This window comes from Ixodes scapularis, unplaced genomic scaffold, assembly GCF_016920785.2.
Source record: "Ixodes scapularis isolate PalLabHiFi unplaced genomic scaffold, ASM1692078v2 PGA_scaffold2__306_contigs__length_199485367, whole genome shotgun sequence".
In the NCBI taxonomy this organism is placed as follows: Eukaryota; Metazoa; Arthropoda; class Arachnida; order Ixodida; family Ixodidae; genus Ixodes; species Ixodes scapularis.
In genome coordinates this window covers 190,124,797-190,146,312 of record NW_024609857.1, presented here as the reverse complement: position 1 = coordinate 190,146,312, position 21,516 = coordinate 190,124,797, and the positions used below count along the sequence as shown (strand labels likewise).

The 21,516-nt window shown below is 44.4% G+C and overlaps 1 protein-coding gene across 5 annotated transcripts in view; it reads right to left on the bottom strand.

The window, feature by feature from the left end:
- Positions 1–2,006: 2,006 nt before the first annotated feature.
- LOC8036083 (acylamino-acid-releasing enzyme) overlaps positions 2,007–21,516 on the bottom strand; it is a 78,696-nt gene continuing 59,186 nt past the window's right edge. For all 5 annotated transcript variants that reach the window (XM_029986042.4, XM_040500264.2, XM_029986045.4 and 2 more), the window contains 13 exons: positions 21,283–21,383; positions 18,919–18,970; positions 17,296–17,384; positions 16,632–16,752; positions 15,692–15,763; positions 15,476–15,556; positions 13,596–13,684; positions 12,278–12,388; positions 12,140–12,188; positions 8,260–8,287; positions 6,373–6,481; positions 4,510–4,616; positions 2,007–2,200 (listed from right to left, as the gene is read on the bottom strand). In XM_029986042.4, coding sequence (XP_029841902.2) covers positions 2,101–2,200; positions 4,510–4,616; positions 6,373–6,481; positions 8,260–8,287; positions 12,140–12,188; positions 12,278–12,388; positions 13,596–13,684; positions 15,476–15,556; positions 15,692–15,763; positions 16,632–16,752; positions 17,296–17,384; positions 18,919–18,970; positions 21,283–21,383 — 1,109 coding nt within the window. In that variant the 3' untranslated portion in view covers positions 2,007–2,100. The remainder of the gene's footprint in view (positions 2,201–4,509; positions 4,617–6,372; positions 6,482–8,259; positions 8,288–12,139; positions 12,189–12,277; positions 12,389–13,595; positions 13,685–15,475; positions 15,557–15,691; positions 15,764–16,631; positions 16,753–17,295; positions 17,385–18,918; positions 18,971–21,282; positions 21,384–21,516) is intronic.

Sequence of the window (21,516 nt, the reverse complement as noted above, 5' to 3'; positions counted from 1 at the left end):
TTTGGAAAATGAAATGCGACTCCATGAAACCACGATTAAACAAAGTAACGGGTTACTTTCGTTCCTTCCTTTCTGTGTACAATATTATTTCAATCCAATTTCCTACTACAATCCAATCGCAGAACACATGTGGGCTTGCACGCGTAGTCGGTGCCATTGACAATGTGATGCATTATTTTTCCCAGTTTTATTTTGTTCTGTATTAACCGGGAAGTATCGTAATACTATAACGTAACATTGTTCCCCAAGTTTTTTTTCAAAATAATAACAAAACTTAAGAAAACAAAACTAGTGTTATGGCAGTACAAAAAAAAAAAAAAAAGACACGCTGCAAAGCTCCGAAATAATTCTAGAAACTAGATTAAACCAGGGAACTACAGAAGAGAGGCAAACAAAATCAACAAGATAATTTCAATGAATTTATTCATACGGCACAATAGTGCACTAGTCGAAGAAATAAAACTAAAAAATTGAACAGCCTGCCAAACAGTCAAGTCGAAAGGTATAGGGTGCTTGCAAGCACTTATTCAAATTGAAGCAGGCCTACTCTGCAGGTGTGCTCTTTTCGACGGAAGTCACGAGGCGCTCAGGCAAAGCCATCCAGTCCTTGTGTCGCTGCTTCCGACTGGCGTCCACGTCGGCAAACACCTTGAGCAGCGATCCCAGGGTGGTTTTCCTCTTCCTCTAGCTCTAGCTCGATGTGCCGGCGGAAGCACGCTGATTAGATGGCGGAGGGTCCTGCCTCTTGCGTTTGGGGAGGTTTCAACCTCGCTGCTGAAACTTTTTTTTTTTTGTATCTTGTTAAGTTTTTTATACGCCTTTCAAGTACTTACTCGGTCTTCCCTTCCTTCTCAATCATCCTTCCCGGCGCCAACAATGCAGTTGGTGCAATGTGGTGCTCCTTCTCTAGAATATCACGAAGCTCACTAAACCGCAGAAACAGCACGTTTACAATTGATGATCATAAAGGGTTAGAGACATACATACTCCCCATATTCAAAATGCACTTGACTTTTTTTTTTTTTTTTTGTTTGTTTGACGTCCTTGTGGGCTCTTTCTAATGACTTCCACTCGCTCTCGGTCTGCTCAGCTGTGATAACGCCGCCGAACTCTCCGACGATGGTGTTGGCCAGCTTCTGCACAGGTCTCGTTTGGTCCTAAACATGGTTGTTCACTACTAACATGTAAAATATTCTAACGAAGGCACACTTGAAACCCCCCTTTTGCTCCGACACACTCCTTTAGTTCATTATAAGAGCCAATTAAAAACTTAGCTTTCAGGGCACTCCACAGTTGCCCATCGATGTCTGCTGTGGACACAGGCTGCAGGACAGCTGGGTCTGTGTCTGGCTGGAGGCTAGGACGAGAGCAACTCGTTTCCGTCTTAATCATAATCTCATAATCATGGGGTAATGATTAGCATACGCCAGTCATTCACCAAACATAAGCGAGGCTGCTTAAGCAAGCCTACGCAGCCTTCTTACAATTTTTACAATATCATATTCAAGCTAATTCCTACCCTCCGTTATGTGCACCGTCCCGCTTTCGTCCACTATGGGTACACCGTTTTCGTCCACGAGTGGAAAGACTTCAGTTTCAATGTTATTATTTAACAAACATGCTTCAAATGAGCGAGCACAGCGAGCAAGAAAGAGAGGAGTCGTCTGCTACTGTACAAACGCTGAACTGGCTTCGGAATCGGTGCATGCATTTGCGGAACTGGGAGTAAACTTTTCCAGAACGAGGATGAATCAAACACGCCAGTGCAGCGGTCGTGCAACTTCCGGTTGAATCGAATCACCAGTTCTTCCACTGCTGAACTAGTTCAGCCAGTTACAGGCGAATCAAAGAGACATTTTATGCTTCTCACTTTTCCTGTCTATAACAGTAAAGAATGCCCTCTTCACACTGCAATTAGTTGTCTTATACCTCCCCCATTCCCCTTTCCCCACGGGCATGGGGTCTCCCATCACTCTGGCAGGTCCTCAAAGAATCTACGACACATCCATGCTTGAGAACCATTGGCTCAATGTTTTATTTTGTTATGAAATCGCTCGCATTTAATGCGACCCAAGATGTTGATGCTGCAGCACGATGAGCTCAGTTGATGAATTTCTTGAACCACAGTACCGCATTAACAAATATGTCGGCCTCGTTGTCTACCTTGGAGAGCGAGTGGTTGTCGTCGTACATGAACATCCTGCAAGGAAAAAGAGTGTTTGAGGGATCGCAGGCTGCACACTTACGCTGATTGGGAGCAAATGTACTTGTACATGCCTAAAGGACACGAGCAAGGTGAGATTCATATGGAAGCAGTTACACCAAAATGGTTTTTATAAGAAGTTGGAGAACCTCAAAAGTAACGAAATGACTTCAATAGTAAAAGAACTTCAGTAAACTTAGACCTGGGAATGCAACCTCTAACTACCTATATTTATTTACAAATGGGTGTCACATTTAGGTATTCAGTTATTTATGAATAGTAGTCAACTATTTATATCTCGAGGGGGTCCCAACATATTTAAAGGCTTTAGAAGGGAGCAGAGGCAGACTTGTAAAACCGATTAGTGATATAAAACTTGATAGTGCTGAGGGCTTCTTTGCCCCCACATCTGTGTATGTTCAAAATTTTCTACTGCTCTCTCGTCCCTGCCACCCCACCCGACTCTCTGTGCACTTTCTCACACCACCTGCACCTGCCCTTCGCGTTCCTGCGTGCTGGGTCTATGCACTCAGCTTCCACACTGGTGACCAAAATTCAATCTCTGGCACTAGTTGCCTTTTTTTTTTTTTTTTAAGATTGATTAGCGGTTATTGACTGACCGACCTACACATTTCTTGCTTACGCAGTTCCTGGGGTTGGTTGGCCCTAGAAAGCTACTGCTTGAAAACATGTTCAAAGATTGCGACAAACCTTTTTGTGCAAATTCACAGAAAAAGAAGTGTATTACAATCTTTGATTATCTATTCTTAATAGAGAAATAGGCTGCACATGATCATAATTTTGGGTCTTTTTAGGATACTTGCATAGTAAACTTAGTCATGTTCATAAAATACAAATTCAAAAGCCTCTTTAGTGCCCCTCTAAAGCTGCTGGAGCTGTGCAATTGGGATTTGCTCTTTCCTGGTTGTACAGTCTCCAACTTACGGAAGAGCCATTCGACGAGGCAGTTTTAGGCGGCCATGCTGAATTCGCTTTGGCGAGGTCGCCGTTGCTTGGGGTGAGGAAATGAATGAACCTTTGTTCTATCTTCTCTCTAAAGATAAAGGAAGTGCATACGGCCAAAACGTGCTTAGCGCTGCCACACAAACTGCCTCAGCAAATGGGTCTTTCGTAGTGTGGGAAACTACGTCGGCCCTTTAAAACAAGCACAAGGGCCATGCCAGGCTCCTGTGCTTTTGACACAGTAAGTAAACATACATTCTATCACAGCGCCCAAACTCCAAAGGGCCACAATTTAACCTTAAAATCGCCGTCCAAATATAAGAACCCTGCTGATTGCATTTCCCCAGTGTATAATACTGTTAATTTTTCATTAATACAAATGGTGGGGAAAACGAAAAAAAAGCTTCAAAGTGAAGCTGGACAAGTCCTCAGACCCATCGGCAATTGGTGAGCAGACAGTTTGTGCGACAAATTAACAAGAAACGTGCACAAAAGTATTTATTTATACAGTGATCCAATTAATGGTAGAAAACTAATTCTTTAGCCAGAACAAAAATAAGAGTAAAAAGAATCAATTACATTTAAAATACATACCTGCAATGTTATTGTTTCTAAGGCGGTTTAAAAGCCAAGGAATGAAATACTGGCTGCAAAAACTGCCACCATATTTAGCAGTTCCTGCGGTGCATCCCTCGAACCTCTCCTCGAGGCCCTCAAATCATACAAAATGCTCCTTCGTAACAAAAAAGCAGGCGAGCGTGTATAAAAAAAATAATTTAGCAGTCCCGTATTAATCCACAATACACACGCAGCGATAGCTGTGACATGTCACAGCGAAGTCGTCAAGCGAAGTCGTTGTGCACCGTGAGGCCCATGCGTTTGGAACAAAATAGATGTTCCACCATTTCCTTCCAAACGCTTTCGTTTCTTTTTTGTTCCAGAGCACACGAAGGCACGTCTCCCGGCACAAGCTCTCGGCATCGACACTGCTACGACGGCATTTTGTTACCGACTATTTCTTTTTCCGGGGAGCGTGTGACGTGGGCATTGGGTACCCCAAAAAACCCCAAGTACAAAGCGGGTTGTAAACGCTTTGACGTAGCTTAGTGGCGACGGCTCCGGCTCGCATGCGGTGGACCCAGGTTCAATTCCCAAGGGCGGTGGGCAATCTTTTTCGGGGATTTGGCAGCGTCGACGACGGAAGCCGTACTGGACCAATTACGACATCGACGAAGACAGCAACTATAACGTCGACGACGGACGTAATTTCCAATGGTGAGAAGAGACCGTAACAGCTGTCGCCGTAAAAGTGGGCATTAGCAAAAGACCTCGGGAACACTCACTGTGTGGAGACGCCCTGAGCAGTGAGGGCCTTGTAGAACTTGATTCCTTGGGAAGGAGGCACACGCTCGTCGTTCGAGCCCAACATCACCATGGTCGGCACCCTCACCTGGCAAGCCAGAAATGGAATTAGAACCATGGGTGGTGCAGGCACGAGAGAGGCTCGAATCCAGTTGGGATTTCGTGTTCTCGGTGCGCATTGACGAACACCGAAGGGCAACCTTTGACCCGCTTTCATTGGAATCGGGGAAAACCCAAAAACACCGTATGGGAACTGTCCTCGAAAACAGAAGACGAACCTAACCCCGAAAACGCGAAAAACCCTAGACGTAACGATTTTGGGAAAAGTCCTGAGCTGGAGCATATTTTTGACGGGACCAATGTGACGGCATAGCTTATCTTGTCAGAAAAAAAGCGGCAATGACAACCACTGCGTCTAAAGGCCCGTTCACACACTTGCGACCTCTTTGAATTGAGTGTCTTGGAACCCCTTAATATCTCTTACGACGAGAGAAAACAATGATGCCATCTATTGGGTAGCAGTGTAAACTTGGCGGTCCGGCATATTTTCTATTTTTCTGGCGCATTATCCTTTCTTTCCTGGCTCGAAAACTTTTTTCATGTTATAAACGAGCCCTTCTCATTTGCATTACGCACATTTGACCTCGGAAATCCCGGAAAACCTTTGCTCTTGTGAAATGCAGTTCCAGGGTCACTGCATAGATGGTGCCAGCGTGCCAGTGTCTTCTCTCGTCCTAAGAAATTTTAAGAGGTTTCACCAGGTCTCACCTCTCTCGGTCGTACTCGGTTGCTAGTGTGTGAACGGGCCTTAAGGACGAGGTAAATATTTTTCTTTGCTCACAAATCATACGCACGTATGGTACACTATTCGTGTTAATACGGTGACTGCAAATGCGTGCAAGCTGGATGTGCATATTAAATGCCCCATTCCATGCGACAAACTAATTTCCAACTCTCGTGACCATTATAAAAGACAATCTTAAACGAAAAAGCAATGTCCGAACTTAACTTCTTGGGAATAAAATTTGATTGTTTAACACCCAGAAATCGTAATTTCTGCTTAATTCTCCGGAACATTTTTTTTTTTCTAGCACAAATTACTTTTATTGCTTATAGACCAGTAAAAGTAAACCAGAATCAAGATGTAAGCTAATGAGATCCCAACATGACTCGCACTGGCCAACTTCTGTTGATTGAGTTGGAGAAAATCGCGAGGAGGACGATTTTCTGCCACCAATGCGACAAAAATTACCACTAATAAATAGCCTGGAGAACGGCGACTTGACTCTTTTTAATAAGGAATGAATCTCTTCATAACCTAAACGGACTGGACACGGGGAATTCAAAGGCGAGTACCGTAGTTCTGGACTAAGGTCGGTGGACCATACGCATTTGAAAGTTGATATTTTGCTAGGTGCAGACTTGGAGAGGATTGTTTTTTCTAGATCATTCATTATGACGAGACGTGACGGGTTTTGTGGGAGACAGAGCATGTTAATGATGATTTACGTATAATACAAGCTTCTTTCTGAGCTAATAAAGCAGGCGTTTGTCAAGGTGTGTTGTGTGCGGGAATTTTTATGTGTGCACTAGACACCGTGTGTGGACTACGAACCACGTGCGGACTATATAAGGAAAACCTTTTTTTTAACCAAAATTTGTTTCTGCGGAGAGACTGCAGACGATAGTCCGGAAAATACAGTGTGGATAAAAATAGCCACTTTTTCTCTCAAAGTTGTTTTCACAAACCAGACAGGTAAGTTCTAGACCGTCCTTCACAAAAAGTCCGGGTTCTACGGGACAGCCCCCACTTGTCTGCTGCACTGGAAAGAAGATGCGCTCACATTCTTGATGAACTTCATGGGGGACTTGTTCCACATCTGCTCCAGATGCTTGGGCTCCGGGATGTAGTCCGGCTTATAGTCCCCGTCCATCCCGCTCTCCACACAGCGCCTGCCGAGAACCCAAACATTATTTCGGCTTGCTCGGCATACCACCAGATACGCCTGCAACGTGGCAACACTGGAAACACGACTCCGGAAATGACGGAGCATCGCTGGACTTTTATGTCGCAGCACTGTCATTGATGAGCAGTCCTCAGCAAGAAATGCTCTCATTTTTTAATTTGGGAAGCAAAGGTTCCTTTCAGGTTCTTCCTTGTGGTTGGTTCGGCCCATCTGGTTTCAATACTAACTTTCATCTGATTCTGAGAATTGGAGCTAGAGATAGTCTGCAAAAATGGCACTAGAAAGTCGCATAGTAGAGTGGTTTCATTTGTGTTCAAAAAGTGAGGTATACGGTATTTACATTTTTCTTTGCATTTTTATGTTGCAGCACATACCATACTTTTGATTAAACATACCGTATGTTTAGAAGATAAAAGAGTGTAATTATTTTTAAAACAATATTTGCTTCATTATAGTACCGATAATTGCGTAAAAAAGAGAAATTGGGTCTCTACCAGCTAGCTTCAGGTTGAGAGCCCTTCAAACATGGCATAAATGACAATCGTCTAAGACTTGCCATCCCTCCCATCTCCTGTGGAATTTCGTTAGTTAAAAACTAATTAAGGGGGGACACTGGCTAGAGGTTGAACTTTTAAACTACACAAGTGATCGGAATGAAATTTGCAGGGGAGATTAAACTTCAGATGTATGTGTACTGTGCAAACTCTCAGCTCTCTAAGACAAATTTACAAACCTGCATAAGTTGATGTCTCAATCTTCCTTGAGAAACCTATGATATGCAAATGAAGCTATTAAGTATCATTTTAACTGCTTGAATATAAAGTGGGGGATATGGGACTTCGGGCTACATAGTTTTAATAACTCAAATGTAAATATTTCAGGAAGATTCGTTACCTCAAAATATGAGATGGATGTCCTATGTCAAACTTTGAAAACTTAGTTTTTTATCACTGAGGACTTCATCTTAAAACAAAATAAAGTAGATAGCCCGATTCCCCAGTAAATTTAAATTCAGAAACATGTTGACTGTGGTATCAGAATACTTTCACCTTCGAACAAAAGATTCCTTCATATGAAATTTGCAGCAAAAAGTGGAACTGAGAAAAAAGCATTCAAACATTGAACTCCTTTACTTTGTTACTGCTTCATAATGTGTTGAAAATATTTTATATCAAAGTAACTATTGGCCATATGGTTATCAAATTTAGTGTAAGGGCGTACAATTGGTTTCTAAAACAAAAAAACCTCAAAATTGAAAAATGAATTTTTTCAAAAACATTTCAAATTTAGGCCCATGTCCTTGTATGCCATAGCAATGAAACCGAAAAAAACACTGTTTCCATATGGCATGTGCTACAATAAACTTTAAAGAAGTAAAGAAAAAGAATGAATGCACCTTACTGCCTCAATTGAAATGAAACTGCACCATAGTCTTAGCAAATTGGTCCACTTGGACAATTGAAGAAATGGTATTGTAAGAACAAGCTGTAGCTGAAAGCAAGCTACAGAAACGGGCACCAGTGAATACTCTCAGGTGATATGCTAAAAATTAATTATACAAGCGTCAACCGACAAAGGCCAGCCAATTAATGCTAGTATTAAGCTATCCAGGTCACTTTGTGCAAGAACATTTTATGACAAATACTTGTCCCATGCTAGCAAAAAAAAAAAAAAAAAGATAGGTGTGTGCAAAAGCTTACTTTCTGCTCAACAACCCAACAGCCGAACAGCAGCTATTGTGCAAAAAGCTGAAATTCAACTTACCAGTCAGGTATGTCCGTACAGTCCATTGCTGCAAAAAATTGGAGGCATGAGGTTTAGAGAAGCTTGTTTTAGCAAATGCCGTTTTACTGACCCCAGTAAACGCCTCATAGAGAAGTTCAGTTCAGAGAAAAATGGCAACGAGGCTCCTTTTAGCCAATTCGGCTGCTGCGAAACTGTGTGTAGGGGAGGGCCTCGTCGGTTACAATTGTAATGAGCTGCCGCAGACCGCCGTGGAAACAGGGTGGGCTAACACATGCCCCAGTGATAAACGCGCGAAGTAGGGGAGCCTTTTTTTTAAGCAGCATCCCCTTTTCGTAAATGGCATTTCTCTAAACTGAAGCTCTGCTTTCTCTAAACCGAGCGCGTTCTCTAAAACGTGTTTCGATGGAATGTCGTTCAATCAATCGCAGTAAACCCGCAAAAAATGCATTGGGATGGAGTCGGCAAACGTTGTTCTGACAAGACAAAAAGATGTCCCCAAGAACCTGCTAAGTCACAAACCATAAGTACAACAAAATAGCACTTGAACTAACTCCAGTTGAACAAACAACTATGATGAACTAAGTTTCCCAAAAGTTTACAGCAAAACCCCTTAGTAGCCAATACATTCAGTTGAAAGAACCCTCAACTTAGATAAAGGGGCACTAAAGTGCTTTTTGAAATCCTCTTTTTTTTTTTTTTTTTTTGTCATAACTTGATCTATGAGCTCTAAGCGCCCTAAAAAAAAAAACGAAACTACATTTATGAGCAAAAAAAAAAATATAACAAAGCACAGTCATGCTACAGCAAAACTGTGATTTGGAGCAATTATTGGAGCACATGAAAACGAATTTTGGAGCAGTTTGGAGCACCTAAAAATGTCTTTTAGAGCCCTTAAAAAATCTTATGATCACCAAAATTTAGTTAAGAAAATTTTAAAATAAAAAACTTCCTACCAATGATTATAAAGGCCTGTTCACACTCTTGCGACCTCTTAAACCTGAGTTCCTTAAAACTTCTTAAACCAGAGAACAGACTGGCGCCATCTATTGGAAAGCAGTGTAAACTCGGCGGTCCGGCATATTTTTTTGTTTCTCGCGCATTATCCTTTCTTTTTTGGCTCGAAAAAACTTTTCTCAATGTTATAAACGAGCCCTTCTATGGGTATTATGCACATTTGACCTCGCAAACCCTGCAAAACCTTCGCTCTTGTGAAATACAGTTCCAGGGTCACCGCATAGATGGCGCCACAATGCCAGTGTGTTCCCGCATTCTAAGAACATTTAAGAAGTTTTAAGAGATCTCGTCTCTCTCAGTCGTAGTCGGTCGCAAGAGTGTGAACGGCCCTTAATGCAAAAAAAATGCAAAGGTGCAAGTGAGCTGGACGAGGATAACGAAATTAATCCCTGGAGAAGGGGGAACAAGGGGGACTAAAGACAAACTCAAATCTCCGAACACAGCTAGGTGACTGGTGCGCAACCGAAAAAATCTGCCTGGTCCTGGGCCTAGAATCGGTGAGGTCCCTGGTTTCATAACAGGACCAGGCGGATTTTTCCGCCTGGTTCTGGTATTACTTAACATATATTTCTTATATATGAATTACTAAACATATATTTCTTATATATGGATTACTAAACATATATTTCTTATAATATAAAAAAAGTTAACACAGCTGTTGATGCAACTTTCTGTGCAATGAAAGGCTTGGGTTTGCCTCAGACAGAAGCACCTGCCGCGGTTGACAGCACGGCCGCTAGGGGGCCCTCACTTTGCCTTGGCTCAGGTTGCGTGTGGCTATGATGGGTGGTGCAAGTCGCCGCATAATTCGGCCAGTCATGCAGGTTGGCACGATTTCGCGCAATATGGCGAATTTTTATCAGGATGGCGCAGCAAATCGCCTTTGGCGCAAAAGGGTGCATTTGGCACAGGAGTGGAATCACTGAAAGCATGGTGAATGAAGACGTGCGTGCGATGCGCGGAAAATGACAGAGCCATTTCGTTGTTGTGCATACAAGTTGTGCACACAGGGGAAACGACATCATGTGCCTACGGCCCGGTGACGTGGTAACTGCACAGCAAGAATGGCATGGCTGGCCGTTCTTGATGCCTCTCGAAATACGCGGCCGGTCTGAGGGTGTGCGCTTAGGACGCTGTCGGCAACCTGACAATCGGCAAGCCAGTCGTCTGGTTGCCGCCGTCGCTCATGGATGGCAGTAGTTGTCTGGAGTTTTGTGTCAACATTTTTTTGTCTGCGGACATGATACTGGAGAAACTAGCCCTTAACAGCTCCGCTGTAAAAAAACACACAGATCACGTCAGAAAAGGACCCGGACTTTGTCCCACTTCCTCAAACAGAAATTTTCATAGTAAAGGTGCTTGTTGCAAAATTGTCCGACTGCACAGTCGCGGACAATGCAAAACGAAACGACTGAGCGACGACAGAAAGATACCAGTGGCGATGCCCTGCCGTGAGAAGTTGAACTAGCGACGAGAGATCGCATGCGCACAAGGTCGCAATGGCATGCTATATGACGTCACCTGATCATACTTGAGAACTGAGCACCATTGCTGCACATGTGGTGCTAGTGGGCTTGCTTGTACAGTAGAACGTCGTTGATACATTCTCGGTTGATACGTTTTCCCGGCCATTACGTTCAAAAATGCCGGTCCCGTTTTAACTCCGCAGAGATACATGTATTAGTTTCCTACCTGTTACGTTTGCTTTCCCAGTTTTAACGTCCAAAAATATCAGCATCACGGCACCTCGGCGCGCCGGGTGCCAGCCTGCCACGCTGGCTTCGAAGCGAAGCTAGCGGGGCAAAGCTGAATCATGCAATGTGGATCGCATAGACACCAGTCTTCCCTTTACTCCTTTCTCCCTCTTTTCCGTCTCTCCTCGCTGGGCTCTGCTGAGCTTTGCCACAGCTTCCCATTTTGCCCGGGTGTGACCCTAGAGTACTGCTCGGACAGGGAGCAAGGCTGGCGAGGCGGCAAACGCTCGTTCTCTCTTGCTCTCTCTTTCATCTGTCCTTTTCTTTCTCTGGCATAAGGTGCACTTGCATGCATGCTGAGCTTCCAGTTTCTGTTCTGCTAGATTGCGTGAACCGTTGTGTTTCGAAGTAGGTATGTGTGCTTTGCGCCCATTGACGACGGTCATAGCATCGCGAAAGGGAAGGCACTCTCTTTTAAAGAGAAGTTTGATATACTTCCGACGGTGGATCGCAATCCCAGCCAGAAGAGATCTGACATCGCAAGAGACCTCGGACTCGCGCCGTCAACTTTGAACAGCATCGTTGCCAAACGAAAGGAGATCGAGACGAAAGCTCCTTTTTATCAACCAGCCTTTAAACAGGCTTGGGGGCAAAACACTAAGTTGGAGTGTCAGAGCCCTCAACAGTTCTGTAAGTACACATAAAATAAACCATTGTATAGAGCTGCTTCCTATCTCATGTAGAGCCCCCCCCTAAGTGCGTTATCGGTTGTTACGTTTTCCCGGATGATACATTTCTTTTCCACGGTCCCCTGAAAAACGTATCAACAACGTTCTACTGTAGTTATTTATCATCATGCTTGCCTGTTCAGATGTCGGAAAAATGATTTGACTGGAGCAAGGACCACACGCTCAGGTAAAGAAGGCGACACTAAGGGTGGGCGGGTGTAGCTAAGAGTGAAAATGAGTCACATCGAACTGCTCCTAAATGTGGAACAAGAACATGCCGAGTCACCTAGCACTGTCCACGGGAGTGTCGTCTGCATGCCACCTCTCATTGTTAGTTCAACATCTTATGTCGGGCTGGTTCCACCTGTATCTTTCAGTCGTTGCTCGGTCGTTTCAACTTGCACTGTTTACGACTGTAGTTGTAAAATGCGATGAGTGAAAACACCATTGCCTATAACTCACAAGACAGGTCGACAACTGGATTCCGAATCACACAGGCCCTGTAGAAGCTCTGAAACCAGGTGGAAGAATCCATTGGTGAGGCACAGACCGAGAAATGTTTGCAGAAGTTCTTTTCGAGATTGAATGAGAGCAGCTTACCGGAAACTGGCCAATGGCATGGCACGCCAGGAAACCCCCATGAGAGCCCCCGAAGATGATCATCTTGTCGGGGTTGATTTCGTCCCTCTGCGCAGCCACCTCGGCGGCACACTGCGAAATGCCCGATGGGTAGTTGTGCAACTCCGTTTCACAGCCAGAGCTACTCAACATTGGTCTGGCACGGTCTGCTGAGGTATTACGAGTTCTTATGGTACGTGCACACTGAATAAATTGCCAAATGATGCTGCTATGCTGTGAAACAATGAAAAATGAAATCCAAACAAAAAGTCTCCCTTCCTGGAACATGAACCAAATGGCCGTCCGAAACTCTCAGATCACACGTAAAGAGTAACGACTGGATGCAGCACTTCCCGATTCACGTTAAACAAGTATTTTGCAAACTGCAGGATCTTGTTCTAGTTTCAAGCCTAAGAGTTAAAAAAGGAAAAAGGAAGTCATTCCAATGGTGCTTGGGATTGGGCTAGTTGATAGTTTTTCGTGCTTGGATTGAACTGCACCGTGCAGGATTACCAATCAACGACGCTGGGCGTAGAAAGCCAACACAGCATACATGCGCGAGTGCTTACTTGTGTATGACGTGTCACTTTCTTAGTCCCAGCGTCATTTATTGAGGTTCCTTCGTGGCGCTGTTCAATCAAAGTATTGTCCCAATACTTATAAACCGCCGAGCAGGGCAGAGAAAACGATGGCCACGTTTTCATGCACACCATCATGACAAATATCCGGTTTAGTGTATTTATCAAATATGAGGATTGATTCGAGGCATGAAATTAAAATATCAGATTGTTATTTCTGAAGTAAAACATGATTCATATAAATTGCATGGTAGATGAGGGCCATTTTCCACATTTCATGACTTAGATTTTTTAAGATTACCAAAACTATCATAGGTTTTACACTTGTACATCTGTAGACCTACTGCTAACACTTTTGTTTCTAACCTGTTCCTTTTTCTTGCCCTGCTCTTATTATTAGCCTACTCATGCTCATGAAAAGGCTTATTTGTAGGGATGTGTGAATACTGCTTTGAATCAAATAGCCCAGAGTCGTATAAACCTTCAACACTGCAAAAACAGCTGGAACACTGTGGCTTTATCTTGCACTATGAAGGCTATGATCATCATCATCAGTTCATTTTGTGTGCTCACAAGCAGTGAAATTGCCTTGATTATGATACATAAATGACATAGCACTATTAGATTCAAACCCCCCCTCGCACAACCATGCTTATTTGCAATATCAGTCTAAGAACATGGAATCAAATGTTGTGTTCAAGAAAGGATGGCCACCCACTCACCTGGACGTCAAACATGTCCTGCTGTCCAACCTTGCCTATCAAGGATCGCAGGTTGTCCTCTCCAAAACCTATTGACCCCCGGTAGTTCACTACAGGACAGATCAGCAGGGTCAGCCAAATGGAGGCATCCGGAGGCATTTTGAGACATCACAATGACTCTAAACGAGGTCACGCAGTATTTAGTAGAATAAAAAAAAAAAAAGAAGTAGTCAAGCTTTTGAAGATTTTTTTGCTAAACATGCAGCCATTGGAGCAGCTTTTCTTGATTATCACCTCTTTAAACTGGGTTCTCTAGTGTCCCTACCTCCTAAATATCGTGATTTCACAATTGAAGTACTATCTCGTCATATATCCAAGTACATGCGTTGATGAGACAAACACTCTTTAGTGCGAGAATCTCTGTTAAAGCGTGAAAGCTTCTGATCTGCTTTACAGCAACAATGTCGAGGAGTCCCTTGGCTTTTATTCAAGGCCCATAGGTATCCTTCAAGATAAGAAAGTTTTATTTCCCCTGTAAAGCGTAAGAGTAAAAAGTTTAGTTAAAAGAAAATTTCCTTCTCCAGCAAGGCCACAGTTGTGATCTCATAATGAAATGCACCTATCAATGCAAGAATATGATGCTGATTTAGGTAACTAGTTGCTGGTATTCTGCATCTTGGAAGCATACGAAGCACTTTCAACGCAGAATCTGTTTTATCAGCCTATTTCCATTCAGTTCTGTAACGTATGGCTGTAACAATATTGAAAAGTGTTACGCCAATAGAAAACCATATAACGAGACTTGAGTCCCCCAGCAGGATTTGAGCCCACCACCTTGAGATTGTGAGCTAAGCTGAGCTACTCAGGACCGGTGGTCGGATCACTCCAGAGTGAAGTCTATGGCGCGGTGAGCGGGGGAAGGAGCAGTCGTGCGCTATGCCCTTGGAAGGCCTGTTACACATTCTTCCTTGGAAGGCCTGTTACACATTCTGTGCTTACCCGTCTGTCAGTTGAGCTTGTATAATTTTTTGGGAAAACAATGGCAGACAGACGTCTGGGCATCAATGGCTCCAATGTTTTATTTAGCATAGCATAATCTTGAACCTATTTGTTAAAAGCAGTATCATTTGTACCACTAAGTATGAATGACTTAATTTTCCGAGGACCTTAATTTTCAGAGTTTAACGACACGAAAATTATTACGAAAAATTTATCACGAAATGTACTACCCCATGGTCATGAATACTAGCATATAAATTCAGATCACAAAGTTGTGTGCCAGCAATATGTTGCCAAAACCCACACTTTACAAGATCCGCGAAATGCTGAGCCCGTAAAAATAAAGTTGTTTACAGTATACAGCCGTTTGGAAAACAAAAACTAGTCTTATAAGGTCTGCTTCAGGTGCGGTAAGTTGTTCCCTAGATCTTTGAGCCGCAATATGAACTGCTGAGATCGGGTCCGGCTAAAAACGGGTGAGGAACTCTAACAACTCGGAGACATTCGACGTGGCAGCAGACAGTCAGGTATGCAATATTTTCATGTGAACCCCTTGTGGTGGCCATGATAATAACTGAAAATGGGGTTTAACTTGGCTGTCTTGAAATGGTTCGTTTTTGCAGCTAAGTAGCTTCAGGGAGATCAATATGTATTCTCAATGCCATTCGAAGATATAAAAATCGGCATAGCTTTACTCTTAATAGTGTAGAAAAATTACAGTTTTAATTATGATGCTAAGAAAATGCAGCTCTGGTGCTCGCTGCTTGCAAACTCGGGAGCCCGTGTCGTAGATGTTGCAACGCTGGGACAAATTGCCGTGTCTGAAGCGAGCCTAAGAGTATGTTCCCAGATTCCAGTTTCTGCACCAAGAGCATGATCCTGGCTCCAAGAGGGGCACTTACCAAGCAGCACTGCAAAGCCGCACTTGACAAACAGGATGGGGTACAGCTGAAAGCCGGCGTGGTAAGACGAGTGAGGACCACCTGGAACGTGAACAAAGGGGACGCCGCTTTTGAGAAGGTAGCTCGGGTACCACCTGCTCTCGAGATGTTACGGAAAATAAGCTTTCGGTCGGCAAAATGCAAGGAGGTAGGAAACCATGCTTCTTTTTCACTTGCCATGTGGCCACACAATCAGAGGAAGGTCGGACTCGTTCTTTGGCGTCACGAGGGTGGCCTCGAAGATCATGTCTGGAAAAAGAGAAAAGTTTGCTGCCAGTTCCCGCACTGTAAACCAATCCTGCACGATGTGAGAAATCAGGAACACTGTTTTGTCTCAAGTAACAAAACCTTGCAGGTTCGTAACTAAAAAAGTGAAAGCCGTTTACAACTCCCCGTAATGCCGAATTGGAGTGCAGCTCTTGAGGAGGAGGAGGGAAGGGTACTCAGGGGAGGGTATACCCCTGATTCTTCAATGTCCTCCGGGGGGGGGGGGTCACGTGGCTTGGGGGGGGGGGGGGGGGGGGGGGGGGGAAGGGGGGGGGGCTCGCGCGGTGCATTATGGGACATTTCCCATAATGCACTGCGCGGTTACGCTGACGCCGCTCACGCCGGAAACGGGTGCCTAAGAGCTGTGCTCTAAAAGCAAGCCTTCACCAAAGAGGGGCACAAAACGAAGAGTGCCAGGAAACGTGCCCTGGAAAACGACAGATTCTTTTTTTGCAACACCAAGCCGCCGTCGCTCATAGATGGCAGTAGCTGTCCAGAGTTTTGTGTTGACATTTCTTTGCCCGCGGACACGATACTGGGGAAACTAGCAATTAACAGCTCTGCTGTAAGAGATCTAGGAATTTCTTTAGGAAGCTGCTGCATGAGGAAGTGGAGATGCACTGTCATTGTAATGGCTTGCAAGATAAAGAAGTGAAAAGCAGCGATCGACAGCTTAATTTGATGCATTGTGAACGGAATGTGTCGCAGTCGATGGGAGGTCATGCTACAAGACTGCGGTTGTGAACAACAGTTACTTTTCAGACCACGGTGAACTTCTCAGGTTGTGCTCCAAAAATTTCTCACTTTCTTGATTGCACGAGAAAATGAGAGAACTTGCAAGAGCACTTACTGGACTCATCCGGAGGCGAGAACTGGAGGATGTACCAGCTGATGCCGGACACCTTGTTGTCGTCCTGCTCCAGCGGCGTCCAGACGGTCACTGAGCCCTCGGGCGACAGCATGCCCACCACCTGGCGGAAGATGCGACAGGAGGTGGCATCAGTTGGCCAACGGCCGCCCCGACTTGCCCCACATGCGCTCTAAAAGTCAAAGGCATCACATTTCTAGCGCACAATGTGCCCACAATGTGTGTCCTCGTTACCTACGTGCTGAGCGAGCGTGCTTACAGATACTGTGGGGGAGAGAGACAAGAAGAAAAGGAGCGTGTGCTTTGGAGGAAATGGGAAGATGCAGAAGAGCGGGGACAAAGCAGGGACGTGCGATCGCAAGAGATGCAAACTTTGCGTTTACTCCTGCTTGAGCACTAGCTTTTGAAGGGCTTTCTTCCGAAGACGCTATGCATAACGCAATTTGCGATGTCGAGGCAAGAAATTCGTACCAAGACCCTCCGAACAACATCATCACGAAACAATGCACGATGCTTTCTGTGTTACCACCATTTTTGCCCCAATAGTGTGGGAAAGGGGCTAATGTTACGATTATGGTGATGGCTTTATGAATCTGAAGGGCAAGACTACTTTGAGAGCGCAGAGGATGAACGAAGGGGCACTCACAATGTGTGGGGTGGAGTTGAGAGCCGAAAGACTAGCCACAATGAAATTCTCCTTGACCGTCAGCACCTGCCAGTATCCCACCGTTTCGTCTGGAGAACCAAAAGAAAAGGATGATGGGTCACTGCCGACTTGACAGAACTTGACTGACAATCTCATACTGTAAGAAAGTTTGCACTTTCTAGGCAAGTAGCTCTTAAATAGAGGTGTCTGAAACCTTTAGGGTCCCTAAAAGCCTTCTTAGGGTCCCCGAAGTCCTCAACCATCAATCAAACTGAGCAACTTGTTTTTTTTTTTTTTTTGTCTTTTTTTCTGTTTCAGGAAGCCATATCGCAAAGACCATCTGCACCGAGTGAGTGTGGTTGATTATTCTCCTTTTCAGAACTTCAAAGTTGGTTTGCACAAATATAAATTTCCTCATTTACCCTTTCGTCATTGCAATCGTCCAATCGGACAACTCTATTTTACGTCTTATTTAGTACAACCTTTTTATGACCAAAGCCCACGTGTGTACTTTCCTGCAATGTTGAAGGAGAGCCAGTCATTGTGATTTACAGAGGAAACAAAGTGATTGACAAGACATCAATAATGTGGGGCTCAGAAATGCACTGAAACTTTGAGTATGTGAACGTCATACTGAGAATTAAGTGAAGCAAATTAGATGTAGCATGTCTAGGCAGAAAGAGGTCGGTTTGCTTTTAAGGTATGGCAACACTGATCAATGCTGCAGATGAAAAATTTAGAGTGCAGTATGACTGGTAACCTTGGGTCTTCAACATGCACCAAGGTAGTGACAAAAAATTGTAGAGCCCTTCCACTTCACCTGAAGATGGAGGAACAGCGAAGCTGTTAATTTTACGACGTCTAGGACGATGCCTAGAGGACGACGTTTAGGACGACCTCAAGAATGACTTCTAGGATAACCTTGAGGACAATGTCTAGAACAACCTCAAGGACGACTTCTAGGATGAGGCCTAGAGGACGACGCCTAGGACTACCTTTCGGACGACCTCAAGGATGACTTCTAGGACGACCTCTCGGACAACTTATAGGACGACCTTGAGGACGATGCCTAGAGATGATAACAAGGGATCAGGTCCTCACTATCTAATAATGCCAAGGAAGGCTGATTCACGCTGGTTGCCCCCTCTTTTTTTTTTTATTTATTCATACTTGCAACGATTAATGGGCAGTTTCCTGTCAACATCCGCAGATGCAGTTTTAGATCCTAGAACATAACAGGCTTCGCTGTAAAAGGCTGTGTGCTTGGGCTCACAACTTTCAGTGGAATCTTTCAACAGAAGTATACTTCTTGTGTAGTATAATGAAGTATACAGAAGGACAGTTAGAAAGGGCGTGACACATTTGGAATGCCATATAAATATGCTTAGCACTTGCAAGTCCTGATTTTTGTGCATTTTGTTAACTGAGAAATTCTCCAATACTTAGAAAGGTTGATATAAGAAGTTCAGCGGCAAGTTTAGAAAGTCTGAAGACTTGTGTAGCCATCAGGTTTCACAAGCTACGGGCACATTCACTAGCTACAACGTGAACTGATAAACTACAACACGGCTTGTTTCTCACAGAGGCTAATAAGAAAAGGAAAAATCAATTAAGAATACATACCTCTGCTCAGTTTGAGCAGGTCCCCATTTGCAGTGTTGACCCCAATCACCTCCTAAAAAACAGAAATACAAAAAATTAAGTGTTTCCCTAGAGACAGATTGCTACGGTAAGAAAAGTGGTCTTAACACGTTCACGACCAGGTTGTTTTCCCAAAAGATGTTTCCCAGTACTAGATAACCGAAAGAAAAAACTTTCAGCCTTCCCACTTTGGTGAAGAAGGAAGACCAGCGAAGCTGTACTATGGTGGGACTACCTCAAGGACGACGTCTAGGACGACGCCCAGAGGACAACGCCTAGGATGACCTCAGAGGCGACGTCAAGGACGATACCTAGGACGACCTCGGGGACGATGTCTAGAACGACCTCCAGGACGACATCTAGGACGATTTCAAGGACGACTTCTAGGACGAAGTTGAGGACAACATATAGGACGACCTCAAGGACGACTTCGAGGACGGCATCTAGGACGACATCAAGGACAACTTCTAGGATGCCACCTAGAGAAACTCAGCCTTTCCACTCTGGTGAAAACCAAAGTTGAAAGGCTGGAAAAGTTGCCACCATCTATGAGCGACAACGGCAACCAGACAACTGGCAAGCCGGTTGTCTGGTTGCCGCTGTCGCTCATAGACGGAGGTATCTGTCCAGGGTTTTTTGTCGACATTTATTTGGTGACGAACACGAGACTGGGGAAACTAGCCCTTAACAGCTTTGCCGTAAAAATTCGGCAGACACTTAAAGGGGTACTCCGGCGATTTTTTCATGGTCCCCGATTTGCTTGAAATTTTGCTAAACTCGCCAAACAACATCGCTAAAATAGTATCCCAAATATTAGGTTAAAATAACTTTTTTTTCACAAAGTTATTGAGTTTACAAATTTGGTCCTCATCGTGTTTTTCAAACTGAAAGTCTCTACTGGCAACAACGAAAAAGTGACGTCAGTGGAAGTGCAGGGGTTCACTCTTTGGACTGTAGAATTCGTTCCCAACTGATTCAAAGCAGTTTAATGGTGTCAAATGAATGCTTTGGAAGCTCGCTCCAGGACCCGCGCTCCAGCACCGAACAAATGATTGGCATATCCTAATTTTTAAACTGCTCGCTCGCCTGGCAAGCCTGCCCGCCACTGACGTCACGACACTGAAAAGTGCGGGTATATTTGAATGTTGGTTTTTGCATCATTTTCATTTGCCCATTTCGCAATAACAATTATGAATTTCGCGATACTAAATACCATACCAGAAAGGGTAAAGGCTCGGGAGTCAGAAAATATAGTTAGTTGAGGTAGCTCAAAAAATCGCCGGAGTACCTTAAGACCGCTTACGTGTAGGAACGGGAAAGTATTCCTACACACAGCGCATTCCTAAAAGGAGCGCGCCACATTTGCTTTTTTCTGATGGTGCTCCGGCGATGACATCACGCTCCCCCACTGCACCAGTGCAGCGTGCCCGCCAGCTCCACGGCTTCCGTGACAATCCATCTGTGTTGCTGTGCTTTTCTTTGTGTTTTATTTCTGAGGTACGTCCGCTTTGACTTCGAGCGGCCCTGCTGGGTTTTGTGACAAGGCATCTGATGTGACGCGTCACAGCCAATGGGACTTTAAATGCCGTTTCACTCAGCCTATGGGCACTTGGGTGCCATTTTTCACTGCTGCAGACAATGGCTACAGATGCTGCCAGCTTCGCTCCATGGGACCAGCTAATGCTTTCGCATTAATGAAATTATATATTTTACTAACACACTCGTTAGGAATATCATGTTTCCCAGTGGACGGATTTTGTTTAAAGAATAAGTAAAGGGTCAATGCACACAATTTTTTGAAAATGACCTACCACGAGTACGTACAGTACTTGCGAGCTGTTCAAGTTTAGATAGCCTCAAATAAAAATACTACTCGCGGCAAAAAGTCGTCACCTTCCATCCATTCGGTTTCATTTTAATGCGTCCGCTTTCGCGACATTCCGGAGGTTTTAGGTTCCTAGCCAGAGGCACTTTACAAGGCTTCTCTGTCGGATGATGAGCTCTCATATTCTATATTAAATTGTGAGGGGCGTTAAAAGTCTCAATGAAAGGAGCTGGCGCCCCAATTGCCACTACTGCTAAAGCAGCTAACACGCAGAGCGACCATCTTGTGCGTACCATGTGCGCAGAGTATCTAGTTTAGAAACTATAAATAGCCCCAGCAAAGTGAAACATGGCGCGAATACGGCAAAGACGTAACAATAAGCAATACCTCTCGGGGTGTGCGCAGTTTTGCGTTTAAATGGGAATTTTCACATCTGTAATCACCGCCGTACATGTACGGCAACCACCATCAAAGGGTTAACAAAGAGTGTGGTAGGTGCGAGGTAGCTATTGGTCACTCACCCACTTGCTGTGCCAACAGCTGGAGAGAATGACTGTGCTCAGGTCGCTGATGAAGCAGTTGTGAGGAAGGGAGCGCAGGTACAGGCCAGGGAACTCATTCCCTGCAGTCAGAGTTTGCATGCAAAGACCGATGCTCACATGTGACGCCCCTATTCACAACGCAACACGGGACAGATCTGTAGCACAACCACGGATCGACCAACAGTTTTAACAGCACCCGGCTACAGATCAGTC